The sequence below is a fragment of the Vanessa atalanta genome, chromosome 17, assembly GCF_905147765.1.
Source record: "Vanessa atalanta chromosome 17, ilVanAtal1.2, whole genome shotgun sequence".
In the NCBI taxonomy this organism is placed as follows: Eukaryota; Metazoa; Arthropoda; class Insecta; order Lepidoptera; family Nymphalidae; genus Vanessa; species Vanessa atalanta.
This window is the reverse complement of record NC_061887.1, coordinates 5,596,716-5,621,679: the sequence shown is the minus strand read 5'-3', so window position 1 is coordinate 5,621,679 and position 24,964 is coordinate 5,596,716. Positions and strand designations below refer to the sequence as shown.

The following is a 24,964-nucleotide window of genomic DNA, read 5'->3' as shown; positions in this document are numbered from 1 at the left end:
TCCGGAGGACAAATTCAAATTAGATTAGAAAAAAATCGTAAATCTACATACGTATATTCTAGCAATGGGTAGGATGGATAGATGAATTGAAACACACATACACGTCATTTTGTACACTATGTCATTGCTTATTATCAAATATATTTTATATTTTTTATCTGTGTTTTAGATTTTTTTTTCAAATCAATAAAAGACCTAATGACATTAGAGTTTAATAAACGAAACTAAGTCCTGGTACATAAATTAATTGATAAAATACATTTTAAAATTAAATATTTATTAGACTATCCTAGAAAATAATCCGTTTAATGTCCTTTAATTCAATGTTTACTTGAAGTAAATCTAAAACACCAACATTGTTTACAACAAATTGTCTGACAGAAATAGCGATATCGGAAGTTGAATTAGGTTCATTCGCTCCAGATGCTACTGAGATGCAAGTTGCATCCTCGTTATCTACTGCACGCTGCCCGGAATTCAATTAGTGAATTAACATGATATGTCTAGCTTAAACAAATAATTATTGTGCTCGCTGTGTTCAGGGAACTATTTTAAATATATACATACATATCTGTATGATCATTATAGTAGTTTACTTTAAATACACTATCAATTCTTTTGTAAGTCATAAGACACATTTTAAGTGAAACGTCTAGGTAAAATCAGGCAATGAATTAATAGTAAAAATAAAAAAACTTTTTTTTTATTGTAAACATTTTCGTATCTCTACCGTTGAGGAGTTATTTGCTTGGAGCCAAGCCAGGGAGTAAAATTAAGTCATGCTTAACATAAACATGATTTAACATCGTACACATACATTTCAGCACCGTAGGATAAAAGTGTATCTAATTCGCCTTGCAAAATTTGACTTAGACAAACAGTCGTTGCAGTTATACACTAGCAAAAAACAGCTTCACTTCTATCCTGCGTAGGAAAATATAGGTAGGAGTTTTGATTATATAGACTTATAAATTATTATTGATACATATTTTTTTAAGTTGATAGAATGTTGTATAGCCGATAAGGGACATAATATTTAAGTTAGGAGCCGACCAAATGCTCAATTGAACAAACCGCAAATATTAATGTCCATTTTCAAACTAAACAATAACTTTTCAAAAACCTATAAAATCCTTTCTGTATATTGAATATAGGTATATATTGCTTCCATTGAGGGATTGGTTGATTCATTGATGTATCGCTCGGAGAATTGGAAACGAAATGCTAGCAACGTTCCTGCCGCCATTCCATACTCATGATTATTTTGTACAGAAGCTATTTATTTCTATATATTTTTTTAACTTGTTATAAATATAAATGATGAACAAAAGGGCTGTGTAATTAATTTATTTTTTCGTTACTATTCATAATCAAACTAAACACACACTTATAAAAACGCACCCACCCACACCCACACACACACCCACACACACACACACACACACACACACACACACACACACACACACACACACACACACAATTTAAAATAAAAAACAAATGGAATTTGTTTTTAGTATCTATACATACAAAACACGGTCAAAAGACATTAAAGACATTGGTGAGTGGTGGTTGGTGTAAAAAAAAGTAACCATTCCATACATCACCAATGCATTAACTATGAGTACTACGATGTTATTTCCCTGTAGAATACAATAATACTAAATATTGCTCTTACGTACTCGTACTTTTCTCTTATATTTAATCAATATATATTTATTTGCATAATTATTGTATATTTAAAGTAATTTTAATGAATGTAGTAAATATAATCACGTAGTATTTAAAATATATTATATAGAACCTCTTTGTTGTTACAGATTAATCGCAGTATGGCTGAGAATACCACTAACATATGCACAAAATATGAGTACCGAGGTCGGCTTGCCAGTAAGTGCCTACTATATTATTTATCAAGTTCAGTGTATTCAATCAAAATAATACTTAATTATTAATAGACTTTATTAAACCTATTAAAATTTACTTATAATTATTCTGTAAGCTAAGCTATAAATCTGTAAATTTTCTATAGGATCATCAATGTATATTTCCAAAAAATCGATAATTTTAACAACAGAACTATTTTTAAGATAACAATACAACTATTTATATGGCAGAGTAAAGAGAAACGATAAAATATTTAAATTTGGAAAATAAAATTTTAAAAATGGACCTTAAAATAATAACCGTGCTCTCGTATACAAGATCGCTGTCCTGTTGAAATATCACTAACAAATATGAATATATTAAATAAATAAAAAAAAAAAAAAAAACAAAACACTAAATGAAAAATGTTTAAATGTGATTTCTGATTACAGTAACTTTGATATAATCCTAATGTATACAAATCAGTATGGATGTTGATATTTTTATTGAATTTACATTCTTGCATTACCATTACTGTATTTATTCATTAGGTAAATATTACTTAATACTAGTTACATGTAAGGTTATGGTCACACAGATGCAACGCGTTTTATGATTAGTAATTTTATTGTCATTTGAGTTTAAAGAAATTTGAAATTAATAACTAATCGACATACCCTACGGTTGGGTCATTACTATTACTTTGGCCTCATTGTCTAATGATGCCTATTTGATTTGCTAAGCGGAATATTTTAGTTACGTCAATGAACAATCAATAATGTCCCCAATAGAAACTGCGTGGGCAATCAAAGTTTAAGTTTTTATGACCTGTCTGATATGTATCTATTGCTTTTATATCGCTTGGTTACAATTGTGAGACGGTTTGGTTCAATGGAAGTGAAGTTCGTATTACTAAATAATACTATATTAATTTATTTACTACTAGAAACAACTGTCATACAAGCTTTCATAAAGGGGTCTTATATCTTGTTCGATTTTTGAAACTATTGTTTTTTGAGCAGGGTATAGAAAATTTTAAGGAAACAATTAAACATAATTTTAAAGTAGGTAGTTGCTCACAGCAATTGCTGTAAGCAGATATGAATCTCATCCCTATCAACTTTAATAATATAGAAAAACCAACCTGCAAGACTAACAAGCCTCTATCTAAACATCTTCAAATTCTTGTTATCGTGATGTTGTTAGCCTTTGTACAGTACATATAAAATTTTTTTTTCGTTTTTGTTTTCATTATTATTTTTAGATTAAATTTTTACAAAGTGACATATATTGAAAATGGTATCGTCTCGAAATCGCACTTATGAGAAATGAGATCTACTAATTTAACTTTAAAAAAGATTTCCCATAAGTACCATTATGGCACTTTCGCCTTCCTTCCTTTCCATTGATATGTTTATTAAATGTCGAAAACAGGATTTCACATGTTGGTCATAACAAAAGTGATTTTTTTACAATTACATATTAAAAATAATGATAAATTAAAAGGATAAAGGAAAGGTGTTTCAGATATTTAGATCATTGTAATTTTATTTTTGTTTCATTGATTACATTAAAAAAATATCCCTCGTTGGTTTAGTTTATAGCTCATACGACTGTATTATTGTCCTATGTCTAATTCCGCGACCAGCTAATGGTGATGTTGGTGGTTGATGATGGATGTTTGTATTTTTATATCACGAAAATATCAGAAGCAGGTAAAAAGTAATGTTATACTTCCGTGCCTTGGAAAACACGCCTTCTCTGACCTTGAGAGAAGGCTAAAATGTTGAGTATTAATAGACATTAATAATATTATTGGAAATAAACAATGATACATTAAGATACTTGAAACGTGATATCGTTATATTCGTGTCAAACACGAATGTGGAATGCTATAAACAGTACCAGTATTATAAATATTCTTACATTTTCATTTAAAACTACATTTAAAATCCAGTTAGAACCAGTGTAACTACATGCTTAACAACTAAGTTATTGATTTGATGGTGTAGGTAGTTGGACAGGCAAATAGGTTTCCTGATGGTTAGTGGTCACCACCGCCAATGGGCATAAGAAATATTAACCATGCCTTACATCGCCAATGCACCACCAACCTTGAGAACTAAAATGTTATTTCCCTTGTGCCTGTACTTACACTGGTCAAATTTTCTTTCGGCCCCAAGACTTATTAGCGGTGGTGACCGCTTACCATCAGACGGCCCATTCGCCCGTCGTCCTGATGATGTCCTATGTATGTACAAATATGTATATAATTATATCATATACAAGCTAAAAATGCTTAAGAAAGAAAGAAAAGTTTATCTGTAGCATCGAACACGAGTCTTCACCAAGCAGGTTTTGTCAACAAAACTGCAGATCCTGAGTTACTGGCTTTAAGAATGCTTGTTTATAAAATTGGCTCATTGTAGTGGTGTGAGGAAAGTTGATTAAGATATGACAAATATATTTGAAGATATTAAAAGTATGTATAATTGTATGTCTTTATAAAATCATTTATTTACACATTCCAGCCTCATTCGCCGCTAACACGAACGAACGTAACGACATATGCCTGGAGCGCATGGGGCGCCTGGAGCTCCTGCTCGCGAACCTGCGGCGGCGGAGTCGCCGTGCAGGAGAGGCACTGTCTTCCAAGGGATCCTACTAGGTGAATTTTTAGTCTATTATAGTTTATAGCTTCAGAATTTGACTGTCTAATAAAATTCAACGAAGTAGGAGGTAAAGAGCGTTAGAAAGAAAAAAGAAAAATTTGGACCAAAAATTTGCACACAATGTATCAAGACTAGCAAATATACATATACAAAACGCAATATAATTTTACGAAACATCATGCGGGTTTCCGAACTAAAAAAAAATAGATTAAAAAACACAGAATTATTTTTACAGTGATATTATTAATAGTAAGCTAAAACACAAATGTAAGATTTGCCATATAAAAAACTTATATATTTATTTAATCTAACTAAAAAATAAATAGACCTGGCAACACTGATTAAATATACTATCGAAGTTTCAAACTAACAAATAAAACACAAATTAAAATGTTATAAAACGACAACAATCAGACGATCGAACGAGGTATTAGCTATCTATAACATTCGTTCTAAGAGATAAAGGGATAGATTAAATTAAAATATATCCTTTACTAAGTTCTAACTAAAAACCAAATTCGTGTTTGACTCGGAAAAACAAACAAGTCAACGGTTGAAGAAGATTAATGATTGCATTCTATCGATATTGTTGGTCGAGTTTTGTCTTAATTTATTTCATTATTAGAAGCCGCCATTTTTTTATATTTCTGAATGAATTTTTAAAAACAAATACTTAGTAACATATAGAATCAATTAAATAATGTTTATTGAAAATTCGATGAATATTTTTTTTGGATACAGAGATGTTTTCTTTTAATAACACAAACAAACAAATCTGGTAATTATAGTTATATGATAATAGGTAAAGAAATAAATAATCTATTAAGAAATAAAAATAATTTTACACCGTGTGAAATGGTGAAAGTTGAAATAGTACTTAAAATTTTTAATTCCGATTAGAGGCAATAAATAGTAACAGTCCTAATTTAATTAAAATGAAAATGTTATTAAAATTTTTACAATTGAATAAAAACTTATAGCATGGTCATTATTCAAAAACGGTAAGTAACAAGTTCACGTGGTCGGCCCTGCGATGCCCATTGATCGTAGATCATAGATCACAATGATATCTAATGATACGGCGCGTAATCTGTAAAGGATATCTGCCCACCGCAGGAGAACCTTATAGAGATCACTTCGCTACTATTGGATCTCGAACAGACAAATCGAGTAAATTTTAAATTTTATTTTGGAATAAATATTACATTGAAAAGACTAAAATAAAAATATAATTCAGGTGCGAAAGATAAATTTTAAAATACGAATTATACTCTATTTATTATAATATTTAATATTATCTTATTTTAATAATGACGAATAAAAATAGCTTCTTAAGTATATTGTTTGTGTGAACAGCTTATAAATTTTAAAGAAACTATTAATTATTTAAAGTTTTTAAGGCGAAAAAAATTATGTATCGTATCATTGATTAATGAGCAATTACTGTTATGTACATTTATATTATACAAAATATTTCTTGTATCTCTGAAATATTTGCATTAATAATTTGATTCATAATTTTGAATTAAGATAATCTATATAAGTAAATACTAAAATCTGGATTAAAACATAACTTTCACTTTTATATGCATATATAATAATAAGAGCCAAGAAAGTTCATCATTTTTTTATAAGCAAATTAATTCAATGTTTATTGTTTGAATTATTTTACGAGGACATACTCGTAATGACTTTATACCGATCGATAGAGAAAATATATGCCATTACATAAAATATATATTTTCTATTCATAAAAAAGTATAAGCATAATAATAAAATATAATAAAATTTATTTTATAATTATGAAAACCGAGACCGATAGTAGGGGCAATCAAAAAAGAATACTATGACGGCATCGGCGATCGCCTTTGTACCAGAGATATCATAATTTACTCGTTACAACTGTGCTGCATTGTAAAAATATCAACTACTTAATCCAATGTTAAGATTTATTAAAATAAAAAGTAAAAATAATATAAATTATTGCTAACATAAAAAGTCAGTCCATTTAAGTACTTTAACGCCTAAATGTATATTTTTGAAATTATCATTTACACTTAGATTTTATTGTACAAGAAATACAATAACCACGAATAATATGACCTAGAGCTAAAATCACACTTATCTATATTCTACAATCGAATTAAATATAAGTTGCATAAAACTTAAAATAGCTCCAATTTCATTTTTATTTCAACACGTATATAGGCATCGTATTGATATCAAGAAAGGTTCATCGCATAGACCCTTAACGTCACTTCAATCTTGTAAGCTCACAAATGCAACAATAAACTAACAAAACATTACAACAGACACAAACAAAAACTACGTTTTATATGCACGCGGAGACGACGAGTTACCTGCATTTACTCGGGAACCAATAATCATTAATGCGGTTTCGCCATCAGAACCAATCATTGAGTCAAAGGCTACATACGTTGTGACCCTGATCGCCCTTTTTACGTCCAACATACCAAATTAAGGCAATATTGAACGAAAGATGGAACAAGCCTTCGTATACAAGTTACAACTATTTTCGACAGCGCCTTTGATTGACGCACAATAATTTAAGAACCAATCGCTAATGTTTGATTGTTATATCATTGTTTGCACCGGTTTTCGAATTTCTATGTGAATGTTGTAGGTTCATTAGGGATAGCGCTGAGTCAGTGTGTATCGTGTTAGTGTTCGGCTGTCCGTGTTAACACGATAACGTATAGCGGAGCCATAAATTGATAGAAAAATAACTAACATAAAACTCAGCTCGATTAAATCGTGTTTGAGATCGTTTAGATCTTAAAGCGTTTTATACGATAGGTCTATTTGATTTTGATATTAGGAATAAATTTATATTAATACTAGTCACTCGCGGCTTCGCTAGCCTTTTAGAGGTTGGTTGTCATATGTTAGGCAAAAAAAGTAGAATATTCCTTGGAGTTCAAGTGTGCTTCATACCAAAATTATCAAATTCAAAAAAAAATGGTTTGATAGTGAAAGAACAACAGACAGACAAACAAACAGAGTTATTTTCACATTTATAATATTCATATAGAAGTAAAGATTATTAGTGACATAAATAATGTCCTGGCGCATTGGCGGTTCCTCTGTTGCTGGTAATCCAAATAGTCGTTCATGCCTTTTCTTAAGTTCACTAATAATGTCAAAAATAACGATGTGCTTTGATATGATATAACAAAAGATACCCTTCTATTACTCATCTGTTTGTATGTGTGCAATTACAGGCACAGACATAATATCATGTTTGATTCCATAGATAACAGAATAAATAAAAAATAATAATACGTCTAAATGGTTATCTCTGCCATGACACTAGTCATGGCAGAGATAACCATTTACTACCAGGACAAGTTGAATTATCTATGCCTAAAAAAAATATTATCAGGTTAAACCTAACATTAAATGTTTTAGAAATTTTAAGGTTTATATTTGAAGTCCTACTTTACTATGAAAAAATATTTGCTTTGTTTTTTGGTCTGACAATATAATATGTTACGGAAGCTAAAGGATTACGAAATCTTGAGTCAATTTATTTATCTGACATGGTCATTGGTCAGTGCGCACGTGCAGTCGAGTGTTCTCAGTTGAATGAATTGTATCCCGCTCAACTGACTCACGTGAATTCATGTAGCTGTCATAGCGTCTTATGTAAATGTCACTTGTCACCGTTAAACCATAGACAAATAACATTTTTTAATTTTAGTTATATGCACACGTACACAGACATAAACATGTGATTAGCAGTCAAATTTATTTTTTAATACTATTGGTATAGTATTGCCTAATTAACAAAATGATCTATTGTCTCAGCTCGTTAGGTCGACTGCCGTACAAAATATGATACGCAATTTTGATGCGTGAGTCCTTTAAATGTCGAAATTTTTATAATCAATGCCGCATCACATTCTGACATTTCAAAATCGTGTTTTGTGATGAGTTTCTTATATGTACTTACATAGTATATCTAGAGCGATTATTATTAGTACTAAGAATAGACTTAAAATTGCCATTTCATATTTTATTTAATGAATTGAATGCTGAATTCATTACTATGAGAGCCATCAAATACGACCGCACCAGCTGGACACGACGACCGCAAAATATTGCATGTGGACCAATCGAACCAGAATCGAAATTTATTTTAACAATCGCTTTATGTGCGGAACCAAATGTTTAAACCGTACTTTAACGATTATACGAACTGAGCTTTTGCGTCATATGTGTTGTAAAATACGTACTAAATGAATATATCGTTGTATTCGTTGGAATAACATTCCTTTGATCGCGTCAATGATATTGTATAATTGGTTTTCGCCATCAATTTCATGGCGGTAGCATTTGATATTGCTATTACAGTTTAATGAACATTTGTTTAAAAGTAATATGATGCGTTCATTTAATTTTGATAATATAAAACCAACAATACTTCTTTGTGTATTTGTATCCATTATTCGTTACGTACAAGCAATTCTCGTATAGTATATTCAAATGACAGAATAAATAAAATACATTAAATACAATAAATTTGCTTATATTACCGTTACATATACTACAGAAAGTTTTTAATTGACATATATTAATTTAATACATCACTATTCCGCTTGACAACTCATATCCTCTTTAATTCCAAATTACCAAAGACAAATTCGTCAACATTCTAAATTCGATCTTCACGAATTCTTATTAAAATACGACAGATTTATTTAGATATAATGGTGTTATGTCAATTCAAGGACAAAGTTTTTTATTTAACTTAACTGTACTTGCTATTGGATTAGGCTCCATCACCCAGGTTATAAACTCTAAATTGTGTATGTGTGGCCTTCTTAAGTTATTCCCGTTGTGAAGAATGCTGAGCTGAGATATATAGGACGAAGTATCCACATCGAGCTGAATGATAGCCAGTTTGTTGCGTCACATTGCCTTAAAACGTCAAAGCTATAGCACATCATTATATTTATTTAAAAAAATATTTTGCCTGTTTTTTATACATTTTTGATATTCATGTATTGTTAAATAATTTGATATTGGCGTTTAAATATCTGTTTCATTTTATTCTGAACAAACTAACGTAAACACGTATAATATTTTTGGAATTTATAATTTTTTTATGATCGAATTATTCTACCAGAAGCCGGTTTTATAATGACTCTACTACTGTAGCATGGAACAAAAAAAAACATTGATAGGCGATTCTACGAAAACGAATGGTAACAATAGTGTTTAACAAAAAACCGTATCACAATTCAATACCTACGTGTAGTTATGGGTGGCGGTGATGTAACTGTTTTGGAAACGTAATATTAATTACGGGACAAAAGTGGCGCCCTGCCGTGTGCTTCTACTGATGAGCTGAAACAATACGATTTTGAAAGTTACAATTTGATGCTATTGTACAGTCGTGTGAAAAATCGTTAATAGATTTCATCGGCCTAATTGTGTAATGATTCGCGTAGTATTGTGTGTTATATAATTTATCGCATTTTAAAAATAATAAGTCTCTCCCATTAATCGACTGTTCAAAATCTCCATAATATAAAAATAAAATTAAATAAATAACAATGAAAGCGGACTTTGGTGTTATTTATGCAATTTTAAATATTATAATTTCAAAAATTCTCTATATCAAAATATTTTTTTGAAGTTAAAATTACATAAAATTATATAGGTATATTTATTAAAGATTTTACACATTTATTCGCATATAAAATGTAAATTTACAATTAAATGGACAAATTATATTATAGGATCGAATAACTGGTTTTCGTCAAATTCAGTTCACTTCAAACAAACATGCCTAGTTTAACAAAGCATAATCCGTGGTCAAAAATTAAAAAAAAAACATAGTACATTTATAAAAAAATAAAAAACACTTGTCTGCTCAAATGTACAAGAGAGATCCATTTCCATATGTAATGTTTCGTTCATTAACATACGTTTGTACTTCATAAGGGTGCTTGAGAACAATTTAAATTAAAATTTAAAAGCAATGACGACCGTGACTTGTGTTAACACCGTAAATAAAAGCGCTCAATGGTTAAATAACTTTTTAATTACGTGGCGCCTGTTACGGTCTTATATATTTTGTTTGTTTTTTTTTATTCATTAAATTTTCATTTACATTTATTAAAATGTTTTATTTTAAAAAACATAAGGGGTAGACACTTGGTTGGACCCAAGTTGCTCTCGCTGTATATTACGAACTAAATAATAGACACAATAGAACAAATAACACGTATAAAAAAATGCATATGACAATAAAAAAATATTAAAATTAAAATTAGAACAATAACAAAATATAATTTTAAATAACATTATATATAATACCGCATACAATTGAAAGAAACAGAGATAGAGAAAGAGACTTAAAGGTCACCTTTCATAACGCGCTTTCCTTACGTGACAATTTCTGCCAGTTCACTCTACTGTAAACCGTAAAAGATCTTCGTACATTCCAAAAGTACCTAAGTTAGTTATATAATTGTAGTTGTACTCATAAATAAAAAATATGTGTTACTCGGGCACTTCAATGTAAATAATTTTTATTTAAAATTGAAATATAATAAATGTTAACAGTTGTCTTATTTTATCGGTAATATAATAAAAATAAGAAATTACATTAATTCGCTGTTAGATGTGTGTAACTTGTACATAACGCGCACATTCACACACATACGTACGTAATGCAAAATAAATACAGCGCCTTATTACAAAGGCGAACAAACTAACAAGGACCGAACATCACATATCATGACAACGATACTACAATTAAAATAAATTGGAAAATTACAATTATCTCCATATTTTCAAGTAACTACAACACGTATCCATTGTTATCATAGGTATGCCTGTGAGTGTGTGAGTGGATATTGTGTCAGTTGTGATAGGTTTTGCAAGCGTCTTTGTATGGTTTTCTGAAAGAGATGCATTCTTTTTATATCAAATCAAATCCAAATATATGTACCTACTTTATTCGAGTAGGCTTTTACAAGTACACTTTTGAATTGTCATTTTACACAACCGTATTAAAAGTAAGAATACCACCGGTTCTGAATGTACATTCTACCGAGAAGAACCGTTAAAAAATCAGTAGTTATTATATATTGTTACAGTTCTGTAATGGATATTTATTATTAACTATTTTTCATATAAATAGTACAGTCAGTGGATACTTAAATCTGTTCCTTATAATTATTTTAGCTCATTAAAATGTGTTATACTAATCTTTTAATTAGATACTATATGATGTTCAAAATCATTTTGAAGTTATATTTTTTAATTTACAGATGGCGACGCAGTAGGAAGAGAAGAAAGCTGGTCCGGAGCACGGAAAGGATACGTCGAACACGTAACGCGAGCGCTGCCAGCGTTCCTGATTGTCCGGGGCTCGCGCGTCGCTACCACGAGTGTAACACAACAGTATGTAATTACATTTAACTGCAGCCAACAGTAGTAGCCGGTAAATATCAGTCCCTCAAAATTACAGGGAATCTCTGGGTGGGCTTATTGAACCCTCCATTGTGGTTGTATCGGATATACATTTGGTAAAATTTCATTTATTCACCAGTGAGTCCGAGATGAAAACTAAACATGAACTAATTCTTTTTCTCCATCCAAGTCAAAATTATTTTTCGAGTAATATATATATAGGGTATGTTTAACCCGTGACTACGATGACGACACATAGATGACTTCTAAACCCTATGTCATTTCGATGTCGGTTTAAAGATTTAGAAAGAACAGAAATAGTTACTTTCGTATTCATGATATTAGCCTGTTAGTAATAATTTGCTCAGCCACTGCGCATGCGCGAGTCAACGACTACTACTTCGATTGCGTTATATTTCTTCTAATTTTATATGTAACGTTTCAAAATCATAATCTGTAGCTACTTTAGAAGTATAAGCTTAATAAATATGTATCGCTTCTTTTGTAACTCACGAAAGCCGCGCTCTTCCACGTTAAAACAATATCAGCGAGAATTAGTGTGAGTGACGCTCACACTTACAAAAATCTATAGTGTGTGTGAGACGACTAAGAGTAAAGACAACAAAAAAATACAAATTAAATATTTATTTAGTTTATTTTATTAAAACGACGATAATTTAACGTAGAGACCAAATGTCAAGATTGGGTTTCAACTATAAGTTAAAACCTAATATGACTTAAAAACAATTAGACTGGTTAACATTTATAAAATTAATTAAGTCAAGGTATATTTGAAAAACATCTTATTGACATTTTTACGTGATTATGCTAAGTACTAATATTTATAATACCACAGATCAATGTTCTTCTCAATTTTCTTTGTGAATTTTAATTATGATTTAAGAATCTGTAGATCATACATATATTTACTCTTATTTGAATATACGAGCCAAATCTTTTAATGAAGTTTTTTTAGATTTTACTATTGATTGCTTTAATTTTTTATACCTAAAACTATTTATAAAATTATTAATAAAACTCACCGCGCCTCAATTTCATCGTTAAATTTGCATTTAAAACATACCTTTTTAATTTATAATCAAGTGTAGCTAATTAACTAAACAGACATCAACCGCGTTAATACACCTGTGTCCCCGTTTTGTCGTTCTTGCTTCATCTACTGGTCCATAGTTTGTCAGTGTCCTTCTAGTGTTCCTCGGTTCAAGCCCCGAGTAAAGTAAATAAAAAGATTTTTTGACAAGCACTTCTACAGCTGAGAGCTGCTGAGCTCGAAGTTTGTAAATCGGTAGTATTAACATTTCTGATCGGTAGTATCATCGGAAAGCACAGAAGACCGCTTTCAACGATCGCTTCTGATTGGCTAACAATCGTATTACGATACTGAGGGAATAGAGAACACCTATTCTTGTGTACACACTTGTGCGTTATCATATATCATGCACAGTTTCCCTGTTAAGATGGCGAAGGCTGAAACGGCTAGGCTGTTAAGGTCATTATTTTATAATAAAAAGTACAGTTGGATAATTGTTTACGAGATTGGCAGACCTTTATGGTCACTGTTGCACATTAGAGTGTACCGTGATATTACATATATGTGTAATAAAACGCTTCCATAATACTATTTAAATCAAAAATGTGTTTTCAAGTCTTACTGTCAACTCCTTAGATATCGCGTACAATAATATTAATTGAATATATTAATATTTATAATTTATAGATTAATATTTATATCAAAATTTATAACAGCTTATTTTTATTTATAACAGCCTTGTCCTGGTCCAGTCCGCGATCCCCGGACTGAACAGTGCGCGGTTTACGATCGCAGACCATTCCGTGGGAGATTTTACACCTGGGTACCCTATGTGGACGGTGAGTTTTTTTACTGCACGTCATGATTTCAAAAGTATATATAAAGTAAAATAAAATACAATAATATGGTTAACTTTGTTTACCTGGTTTTATTTAAGCCCGTTTGGGTACTATCACTCATCATAGCAGCAATAATTATTATTATTTTGGTTCAGTTTGAAAATTGAGTGAACTAGATTAACTACCGGTAATTTACACCTGAATTCCCAAAGTTGATGGCGCATTGTTTGAGCGGTAATCTTCACTTACCATCAGATATTTTATTTGCCAATAAATATAAAAAATAAAACAGGTCAACGCATCTTTATTATTCAGAATTTTCTGGAAACATTCTTGGTGGTAGTGTTGTCATGAAAAGAGGTTTTAAAGGCTGTTCTGTTATTTGTTGGCCACAAGGGTGGATAACTCTACCATCACTACTTACCAGTTATTTTATCGCAAACAATACTATACAAACTCATTTTGTTCAGGTTTGAATGGTGGATGCACGAGTAACCTAATTAAATTTGGTCATAATAAATGAATTTTTACTTGATTTTGGGCAGAAATTGCTAAATAATAAATATATCAATATCCAAAGTCGAATGGAATCTTTCCATTTCAACTTTAGATACCCTTCGTGACTAAGACAATGAATATGTTTTTATTTTGGAAACATTCGGTATAATATTGAATAATATGAGAACCATTAATAAAATTAACCCTTTAACGTTACCGATATTACATTAATACTTTTTTTATAAAATTATAGATATCAAGATGAAAATATTCAAAATATTTGTTAAAAAAATCTATTTTTGTAATATTTCGAAGACATTTAAATGGTAAAATTTACTTTTACACAGGTAATGCGCCATGTATACTCAACTGCCGTCCGCGCGGGCAACAATTCTACGCTTCGTTAGCGTTGGTCGCCGACGGCACTCCTTGCACGAAACCAGGATATCGCGCGATATGTGTACAAGGTTCTTGTAAGGTAAGTTATTTAGTTTAATTAATAATATGTTTCATCTAAAATATACTTTTATTATATACTTTAGATTGCTCACCAAACTTAGTTTGATTAGCCTAATTTAAATAGCGCCATCTACCGGTGAGTAGCAAAAACATTACTAAATCTTCATTAGATTGAGATCCGAAATATTATAATCATTGAAACAAGATACTTATATATTATTAACAATATAAAAAAGTTTTTTTTTTCTAACTATTATGTACAATTTTTTTTTATTACCAAAAGAATTGCCCAATTTCTAGATATAGCTTATCTGTTTATTTATATAATAATATCTATTTATTTTTTAATAAGCAAACAAATGAATAGATATTATTTGAATATACATTTTTATTGTAATTAAATTTTAATAATACATTAAAACAAGATTTTAAAAATGTTTATAATTAATATAAATGTACATAAATACAGTATTTTCAATAATTTATTAACGACAAAAAGAAACAATATTTAGACTCTATTATAATTTATACTTAATTTTTATAATTATTATGATTTCTATTTTCAAAAAGAAGTAAAAAGACATTATTATATCGATCGATTTCGGACACAGACACGAAAATTCCTAATGTACCTATAGAAACAACTGTCAATAAGATCCCCGAGCTGTTACTGAATATTTCCCAACAGTAAAACTAACGTTTTAACATCACGGACCCAAGATTAGAAGCAATACCCGAACGACGTATCCTTGTGTGCAAGTCAAAATCAAACTATTCTTTTTTTTAATCAACATAAATCCACTCATAAATCCACTTTTATATCTTCATGTTACAGTGTTGAATTAATGTAAAGCTACACGTTCGTAAAGTAGATTCTAGCGAAAAGAACCGACAAGAACCTCATTAATTACTGTGTTTTTTTTCTCAAGGCTAAGTGCTTTTTATCCTTATAATTTCATTTCATTTATTTTAATTTTCGTGTGCCCGCGTGTGTGTTTATGTTCACTCCATAGTCAGGGGCCATCTGAAAATCAGTGTTGTGCATTAGCACGGCATATACTGAGATGAACCCCTTGCTACCTACAGTGTAAAATCGTTGTAATGTATGTGTATGTGTAGCAAAAATAAATAAAAGGTTTAAATGGTTTACTCTTTTCCATCACTTTAATTACAGAGTATGTCGGTAGAGTACGATTAAATTTTTACATCCTGGTTAGAAATTAATAAATACTAAGTCCACGCTTCTTTACCTTTCATAAAATCTCAGATTGAGTAATATGCCTTATTGATCAAAGTGTTCTTATTTATCGATGTTTTTATGTTATGAGATTTAAATTTTTAATAGGCCAAGTTAGGTCTAGACCGCGACAGTTACTGTCCCCTATACATAATTAGCTTGACAATAAATATCCTTCGAGTTACATTGTACAAGTGATTACATTATCGATGTATATGACTACCTAAAGTTATAATTTAAATGGTACGGCTTTCCAAACAACTTCAACATTAGTAGTCAATGATTAGTAATTGCAAAGTTTCTTATCAAGACAGAAGCAATCGGTTCGTACGCCTGTGCAGCACATAAATTATATACTTAGCAAGATAAACAGTATACAATTTACTTTTCATCCACTCGATATTAGCATATCAACTAAATAACTCTCCAGCTGAGACAGGTCTTGTAAAAATTATAAGTTACTTGAAGATTTAATTCGATCTAAGAAATTGTGTTACTAAATACTTTGAGTGGAAAAGCGCCAAATGTAACAGCGCTCAGAAAAAATTGAACGATTTAACATGGAACAATAAATTATATATTCAAGAATAAGCGAATCGAACCTAAAGTTGAAACATCAAAATATTGAATATATTTGAACAGAGAAACGTAACTACACGCACCTTTTTTTGTTTGAATTACCTTAAACCTTTACGCATTTATAAAGCATTGTGTCAACATCTGATTGTTATTCTAATCCAGATCGAGCAGGTAAGTTTTAACGTTAGATTGCTATCTAACCTTCACATTATTTATGGACCAACCAGTACTTTAATCCGATGCTGATAACAACCGGGATCAAGGACTTTACGTACTCTACGAATCACGATCGAAATACATACAAAAATATATACATAGGTAGATTTATTGTAAACAATACTAAGTTCCAAAAGGAAAAACATAAATATTACTAAGCCTAAGCAATTGTACAAAAGAAATTAGAAAAGGTAATAGTTTGTTTACATTAATTGACAATTTAAATATCCACCTATTATCGAAGATTATGATCCTTTTTTGATGATTTTAACGGCAATCAGATAACATTTTGGAAATATCACACTGCAGTGGAATTTTTATTAATGACTTTCGCGCACGAGAATTTCGCGTTAATTCAACAGATTTTTACAAAAACCTATGACAGGTTTTGTTTTGATTTAATTTCATTGTAAACTGACGACGTCTGTTCGCACGTTTTACATTTGTTTTTTTTTTTACAGCCATTACGCCGCTCTCTACGTGGCCAGTAACTTTTTTCCGCTCTCTAAAATTAATTATTTGTTAAATCGTAACATTTTAATAAATTGCAATCAAGAATCCACTTTAATTTTCTGCACATTTTAGGCTGAAGCTCTTTAAAAGGAGACCATACGCGATCTAGATTACAAGAATCATTTATATAAGCTGGTAAAAATTTAAATATTTTCATCACAAATAGTAATCTTCGAAATGATTTCTACTTGCAATAATTTGTGATAAAATATAATATTTCTTACTTTTGCGGTATTAGATCTGATTTGTAGTGGTGCGGGCGTGACTGGGCTGTCGAGATTGGCACGTATACCCACAGCACAGTGTAGCCTAAAGCCATACATCGTGTGAGTTGAGACCCCACAATTTATATTAATAACTTGAAATACATTCTCGTCTAAATAATTTATTTCTCACAATATTTTCCTTAACTCGTTCCTTTTTAAATATCTCATGATTAGAGCGGTTTGTATGAATGAATAAATCTTTAGTAAATAGCAGTTTATGTATATAGAAATTGTCGAACGAATTTAATAAAGAGATCACTCGAGCCACAAGGAAATAAGCTACTTTTAAAATAAGAGTGCGAAATAAAAAAAAAATGTTTTATTACTTTTTATGAAACACTATCATACTAGATTTTAAGATATATTATATTCAAATTTTATAAGATACATTTTTATTCGTAATAAAATGCAGTGAAATTAAACAAAGCAACGAACGATACATAGCACACAAAAAAACATTTCGTGTGATCATACAATATCTAGACACAATGCAACACATTGCCTATATCTTCACTGGAAATCAAGGAAAAATAAATCAAACTGTGATTTGTATTAAAAACAAATGATCTAGAGTTTTTGAGATAAACAAAGGCATGAGAGACTGTATCAAAATGAAAGTCAAAAATCTTTATTCAATACAGAAGCGTTTCACTTGCTTATCGATAGTCAAAAATCTACCAACGGAAACAAACACCTCGGACCTGAGAGGAACCGGCGATAGAAATTCGGCAAATATGTTTATATTATTTTCAAGAACAAATACAAAGGACACTCTGTATTATTCCTAATATCGGGTGAACTGATGATATTAATATAATTTCACATAGAGACAGCCTGAACTCTGGACAAGTTGTAAGGTTAATATTCATATGTTATATCCTATAATAGTTTGATCAAATCGATACTATACAATACTATAATATACGATATAGTAATGACATACACATACCAAATAAAATAGGCGACACTACTATATCCTAGCCGAGATGGCCCAGTGGCTAGAACGCGTGCATCTTAACCGATGATTTCGAGTTCAAACCCAGGCAGGCACCACTGAATTTTCATGTGCTTAATTTGTGTTTATAATTTATCTCGTGCTCGGCGGTGAAGGAAAACATCGTGAGGAAACCTCCATGTATCTAATTTCAACGAAATTCTGCCACATGTGTATTCCGCCAACCCGCACGGAGCAGCGTGGTGGAATATGCTCCAAACCTTCTTCTTTCTTCTCAAAGGGAGAGGATTGCTCTATCCCAGCGGTGGGAAAATTTACAGGCTGCTAATGCTAAAAAAAAAACTATATTCTAACAATGAAATTGTCAAACAGGTAGTCATGTTTACAGAATAAGTCATAAGGTATCTAATAGTGTGTGTATGTGGAGGGGGTTTTTTTGCAGAAGTTTGGGTATAATAAGTACCAAATGTAATATTCTAGACAATAATGTATCTCTGTGCTAAAACTTATTCCGAACCGTTCAGCCGTTCTGGGGTGATTGGAACAAATTGCACAAAATACTGTTTATACCCGTACAAGTTTCACCGCTGTTATCGTAACTATAACAAAGGTTCAGTCCTATTTGAAATTGGTTCTAAAGTACTATATTTAGGACAATATCGCTTTAAAATTCGTTTCGTGAGTTAAGTGACAATCGTAACAGCAATAAATAAATACGCAAACAACAGTTACGAAGATGCTGGTTTGAAATAAATCCTTACATTTCCAGCACCAGCCATTTAGACCTTTGAGATTTATCGCTTGACTTCATTTTCTTGATGAATGGAAGATCAATATACAATGGCTAAGGATTCCGTGGCGATCTATAGCAATTCACAACAATTACTGTCAAATACTACTAATATATTGTACCGTTAGGACCTTGAGCGATGGTAAGTGTGGTCTATTTTATAGTAAAATAAGTTGGAATACCTATTATACTATTTCAGATTTATATACAGGGGTCACTGACTTTAGAAATTTACAATACGCAATTACGCCAACTTTAACTTTAAAATAATATATTTTATGAACAATCTAATCGTATATTAAGATACATGGGATTAAGACGTTACGTCCCCTGAGCATTAACTGGTTTACTTACCGTTCAAACCGAATCACACAAATACAAATTTTATTAACAATTGACTATCGGAGAATATCCAACAAGACGAGCGCAAATAACCATCAAACGTCAAAGCGTCATAGTAAAGTAAAAAAGTAACGGCATGTAATTGTGCTCTCTTCTTGAGATGGAGTTCACCGCAGCACCAATCCGGATCGGTAGACACGTGGCAGAGTTTCATCCGGCACATGTATGATTTTTTAAGGTATTTTCTTTCACCACCGAACACGATATAAATTACAAAAACGCATTAAATATATAAAAATTCGGTACATGCCTTCAATCCATTGATCCATTCGGATCCCCTTATATATTATTACGTATAGTCTATTCCAACGGAAGTAGGAATAAAGATAAACAAACTTAAGATTTACGTATTTCATACGATTTGCTAATAACTCAGCTATGTTGTACACTACTAAGAGATTATAGTTAATATATATTTATTTAAAATATAATACCACTCAACTTAACTACTTATTTCCACTTTAATTTTACTTCCAAAATTCTGATAATAGTTTCCTTGACGTTCCAAACGCCAATTTTTCGCAAATCAATTGTAAATATCACAGATTAATCAAGCTCTCGACCAATGCTATCGCGTCAATTTGCTGTCAAATGTTATTTAGTTGGCTTTTTTCCTGTTATGGTTGGAATATAGTATACTCGTGTTGATTTTAATTAACGTAGTCTTATGAGAAATAGTAGCAAAGATTTTGTATTTTATTTTATAAGTACAATATAGTAATAAATGTAATTTATGAAACTAAAATTAAGTTTTACTCGGTAGTAGGGCTTTGTTCAAGCCCGTTCAACCTATACATATATATTTACCTATACATATTCACATATTATACCGTTAAATAGCAGTTGGAGTTAAAAGGAGTGGTTAATATTTCTTACGGCGTCAATGTCTATGGGTGACCACTTACCATCAGGTGGCCTTTTCCCCGTTCATCATCTATTTTATAAAGGAAAAATTAGACCAGCGACTGAACGAGCTCAGATACGCACATCACTGTATTTTGCAGATACATCATTTCTTATTATTATTCCTCTCAAGGTTCTGATGAGTTTTATGATAAACGAAAACCACGGCAATAAACTCTAAGACATAACGACGATCCTAAAATAAAGAACATTTTAATGTAAATAAAAGTAAAAACAAAATAAGGCGACAAAATTCTTACGGTGTAAATTAATTAGAGCGAGCGCCACCCTCAAGTCAGACGTGCCTCGGGTTCTGTACACAAAGACGGATAAATCCATTACGTCATAATTTTCAATTCGTTTGTACGTGAGATACTCAAAATACTTTGAACTACTGGAACTATTGCTATTGCCTGCTGTGTTCCGTTTTCACCCGCGTTTCATTTGATTTTTAGATCCAGAATATGTGCGTAATCATGAAGTTGATGTGCTTGTATGTATCTTTTGATAGTCTTCTACTTAACCGATTTTTATTAAATAAACACTAAACGACATTTCAAAGCAACTGTTTTCATTTGTATTCCGTTTTGAAGATTAATGGACGGACGGACAAATATAAAAATGGTTGTTTTGGGCTTTGGTTACTTATTAAAAGACATATTAAAATTAAAAAGGAGTTATTTTTAAATCACATTTTTTTAATTAATTTATTTAAAGTCAACTTATTTATATAAATATTATAAATGCGAAAGTTAAGATATGTTAGTTAATCACGCCAGAACGGTTCAACAGATCTTAAGTTATCGCAGAGATACATTACAAATATTTTAATACGCGGACAGAAACTAGTTCAAAATATTTTATACTGTATACGTTTGTACGCGAAAATAGCTCCGGTGTAAGACTAAAGCAGATGATAGCGAATTTCACACAAACAACATTCCTTGTGCGGTAATGTGCCGCAGATGGGTTATCTGACTCCGAATGCTTGACTCACTACGACTAGATACCGTTTCTATGATATCGTAAGTATGATAAAATTATTCGGAACATCTTGCGAGTTCGGAAATCGAAAATTTGTTTCGAATAATATATAGAATATTCAAAAGTCTTTATTCTATTATTAAGTGAAAACTTATATTAAACATAATGCAAAACTAACTCACGGGTAACCTAAACGGTAATGTAAAGTAAACATTTATTTTGTAGTACGTTAATGATATTGTAATTCTGAGCACTAAATCATTTATAAAAAAACTTACACAGTTTTAAAAATAAATTAGTAACTTATTACCTTTTAAAATCAAAACAATTTACGATACTATGAAAACAAATTCACTTTTCTCTAACACGTTGATATCTATCAGTAAAGATAACAACACACTAAGGTGGTTTATCTGTTCGTTTGTCTTTCTCATAACAATTGATACAAACATATGAAAACACTTTGATTAAATAATTATGATCATAAACGCTGCATACCATACGAAAACGGCTGCGTTCACACGGATTACTTAGAAAACGTGTATGTGACAAAATCTTACAATATTTGGTTGTATCCACGTGCATTGCACTATTTTATAAGTACATGATATTAATAAATTTAAACATTAACGGTGACTTATAATTTACTAGTTGGCGTTTTACGGGTAGGTCAGGTATTTGGTATAACAAGGAACCTTATGTCCTTCCTAAGAGTTCAATCATACCAAATTTCACCAAATTCGTTTCAGTGGTTTAGCCGTTAAAAGGCAACAGATAGACATACTTAGTTAGTTTCACATTTATAATATTAGATTAAGGAATCATATTAAACGGCTTTGATTGCTTATATAATTAATAATGTAAGTAAAATAAATAAAGATAATAATTTTTTAAGGTTTAATAAAAGAACAGCCCTTGCAAATTTAAATTTTCAGAAAGGAGATCGAGATGAACCGACCAAAAAATCAAGAAAATATCTCCCTTGGTTTTAGATTTTATACGATTTTTTTTTTAAATTATAAAGAAATTGTTTATTAATATCGATCATAATATTACAATTAAAATGAATAAAAATTTTATATTTATTATAAAATGTACATATGTAGTTATTTTTCCTAAATAGAAAATTTGGTCGATAGCGAAAACTGGAGATACGGAGGCAGTAATTTCATTGAGTGCAGGAAACAACTTATTAATATTTATCGTATGCTAAATAACAGCCGACAGGGATACTAGTTTGTGACAGTTTCACTGTTTTTCCTTTAAATAACTTTTATACAAGAGTCTTTTTTTATTTAGGAATAATTTATCTTAGACTATTTATATTTCTAGATAGATTGAAGCACTATAAAAGAATTAAAACAAAAAGACAACTTTATTATCTAAGTGTGCGTAAAGCTACGCTTGAAACTCGCCACTGTTTTTTTTCGACGCGTACTCAGCTTTGACAGTCTATTTAGATATATAAATAAAATCACAACCACTTTGTGCAACCAGCTTTCGCCGGCGGATTTTTCCGAACCGATACACCTTCCTTAAATGCCGGTAACGCACCTGCAAGCCCCACAAATGTAATGCAAGTGTTGCAGATGTCCATGGGCGGTGGTAGTCACTTTCAATCACCTGATTCCTGCTGATCCTGCTCGTTTGCCACCTATCACATAAAAAAAATCGAAGTAATTTAAACTGATGTAAACTAAAATATATTTTAAAAATTAAATCTCTCAATCCAATTACTAAAATTTTGTGAATACCGTAGTGTTATTATACTTTCTTAGAAACTGTTCGACAGATTTTATACAACGTCCCTAGTATTTTTACATGCGTTTATTTAAATATCATAAAATATTTGTAAAACTACTGGTACAGTAATCAATAAATGTAAATATATACTCCTTTATTTATATAAAATGTTTCAAATTAATATGTTATATATTTTGATAAGGAATAATAATTTGTGACATTAAGATTCAAGTTATATATGTTTAATAATAATGTGCAAAGTCGCTGACGCTGATTTTTATAGAAATTTTTGAGACCAACTAATTTTTCGTATATGTATAACAGTTTTGTGTACACATGTGTACTTATAAATTATAGTTTTGGCAGCGCCTGGACTGGATACTCTCTGACGGTATCATAAACAAAACTAACGTGAAACTTCCATATCGAGTAAGTCGTTTTTGAACAAATAAAAACGCCTATCTCTATAATATTAGTCTGTGATGTACATTTTAAACGCTAAAATAAATATATTTTGGATGGTCTTGTCTTGCAGTCGATACACAAATTAACTGACTTTGATCGGCAGAGTATTTCGCGCTTCACCACAGATAACCGTCATAACTTTAATAACTCAACTTCTGACAGTATTATAGGAAACAAAAGCAGTAACGATAAATAATATTATTCAACATTGTATTCCCATTAATATATGAACTTCCTTTTGCGTTATCAATTACATCCGCTCACAGTCTCAGCGCTTTAAATCGCTTCCGTGAACTTAAAACATCCTTAAGGCTATTATTATGTTTGTTCTTAAATTATTGGCAATTATGTGAACTATGCATTATTATTTTTAAAACTTTATTTATGGTTTACGAATGTTATTATTTTATCGACAAGTGCATATAATATTGTCAAAAATAACTGTTTATTTAATACCTAAAGTTTAAAAATTTTTATGTTGGCAATAATGTGGGTCACCAAAAATATATAAAAATAATATTATATATAGTTAGTATGGTTGGTATTTTTTGTATATAATAATGAAATAAAATAAAAATTATTTCTAGTTTTAATAAAAAAGTATAATAAAGTTCAACGCTGCGCTGTAATCGTGCGCATATTCACGTAGGCATTGTACATATTTCTCTTAATAGTAAACCGGCTGTACTATTTTTATCTGAACTTGTTTATATTAAAAAAAAAAAAAAAAACAAAAAATATTCGCGTCCCAATTAACGAACATGTGTCTAACAATACGAAACAGGCTCTATGACTTATAAAAAGTATATTCCTTTCCCAGGGAGCCAATGAAAGAATGTTCTCATTACGACATAATATCGATGAATTTCAAATTGAAATGTATCCAGTCGCATAATGAAAGGGCAGCTGTTTGCGGGGCGACAAATTAATTGTAGCTAATCATAAAGCGGCGCTCTTGATGTAGGACTCTTGTTAGTCGCCCATCGTCTGATTATTAGAGAGCTGGTGGTGGTTTAATATCTGTACCTCTAATATCACGTTATTACGTAACTCAGAACGGAATAGAAGCTGTCTTCATTC

General features: G+C 30.7%; 1 protein-coding gene across 2 annotated transcripts in view; it reads left to right on the top strand.

Moving 5' to 3' along the window:
- LOC125070287 (thrombospondin type-1 domain-containing protein 4-like) overlaps window positions 1-24,964 on the top strand; it is a 146,617-nt gene that overhangs the window by 70,457 nt on the left and 51,196 nt on the right. For both annotated transcript variants that reach the window (XM_047680084.1, XM_047680083.1), the window contains exons 3-7: window positions 1,821-1,890; window positions 4,398-4,534; window positions 11,843-11,975; window positions 13,772-13,874; window positions 14,720-14,850. In XM_047680084.1, the coding sequence (XP_047536040.1) occupies window positions 1,821-1,890; window positions 4,398-4,534; window positions 11,843-11,975; window positions 13,772-13,874; window positions 14,720-14,850 (574 nt within the window). The remainder of the gene's footprint in view (window positions 1-1,820; window positions 1,891-4,397; window positions 4,535-11,842; window positions 11,976-13,771; window positions 13,875-14,719; window positions 14,851-24,964) is intronic.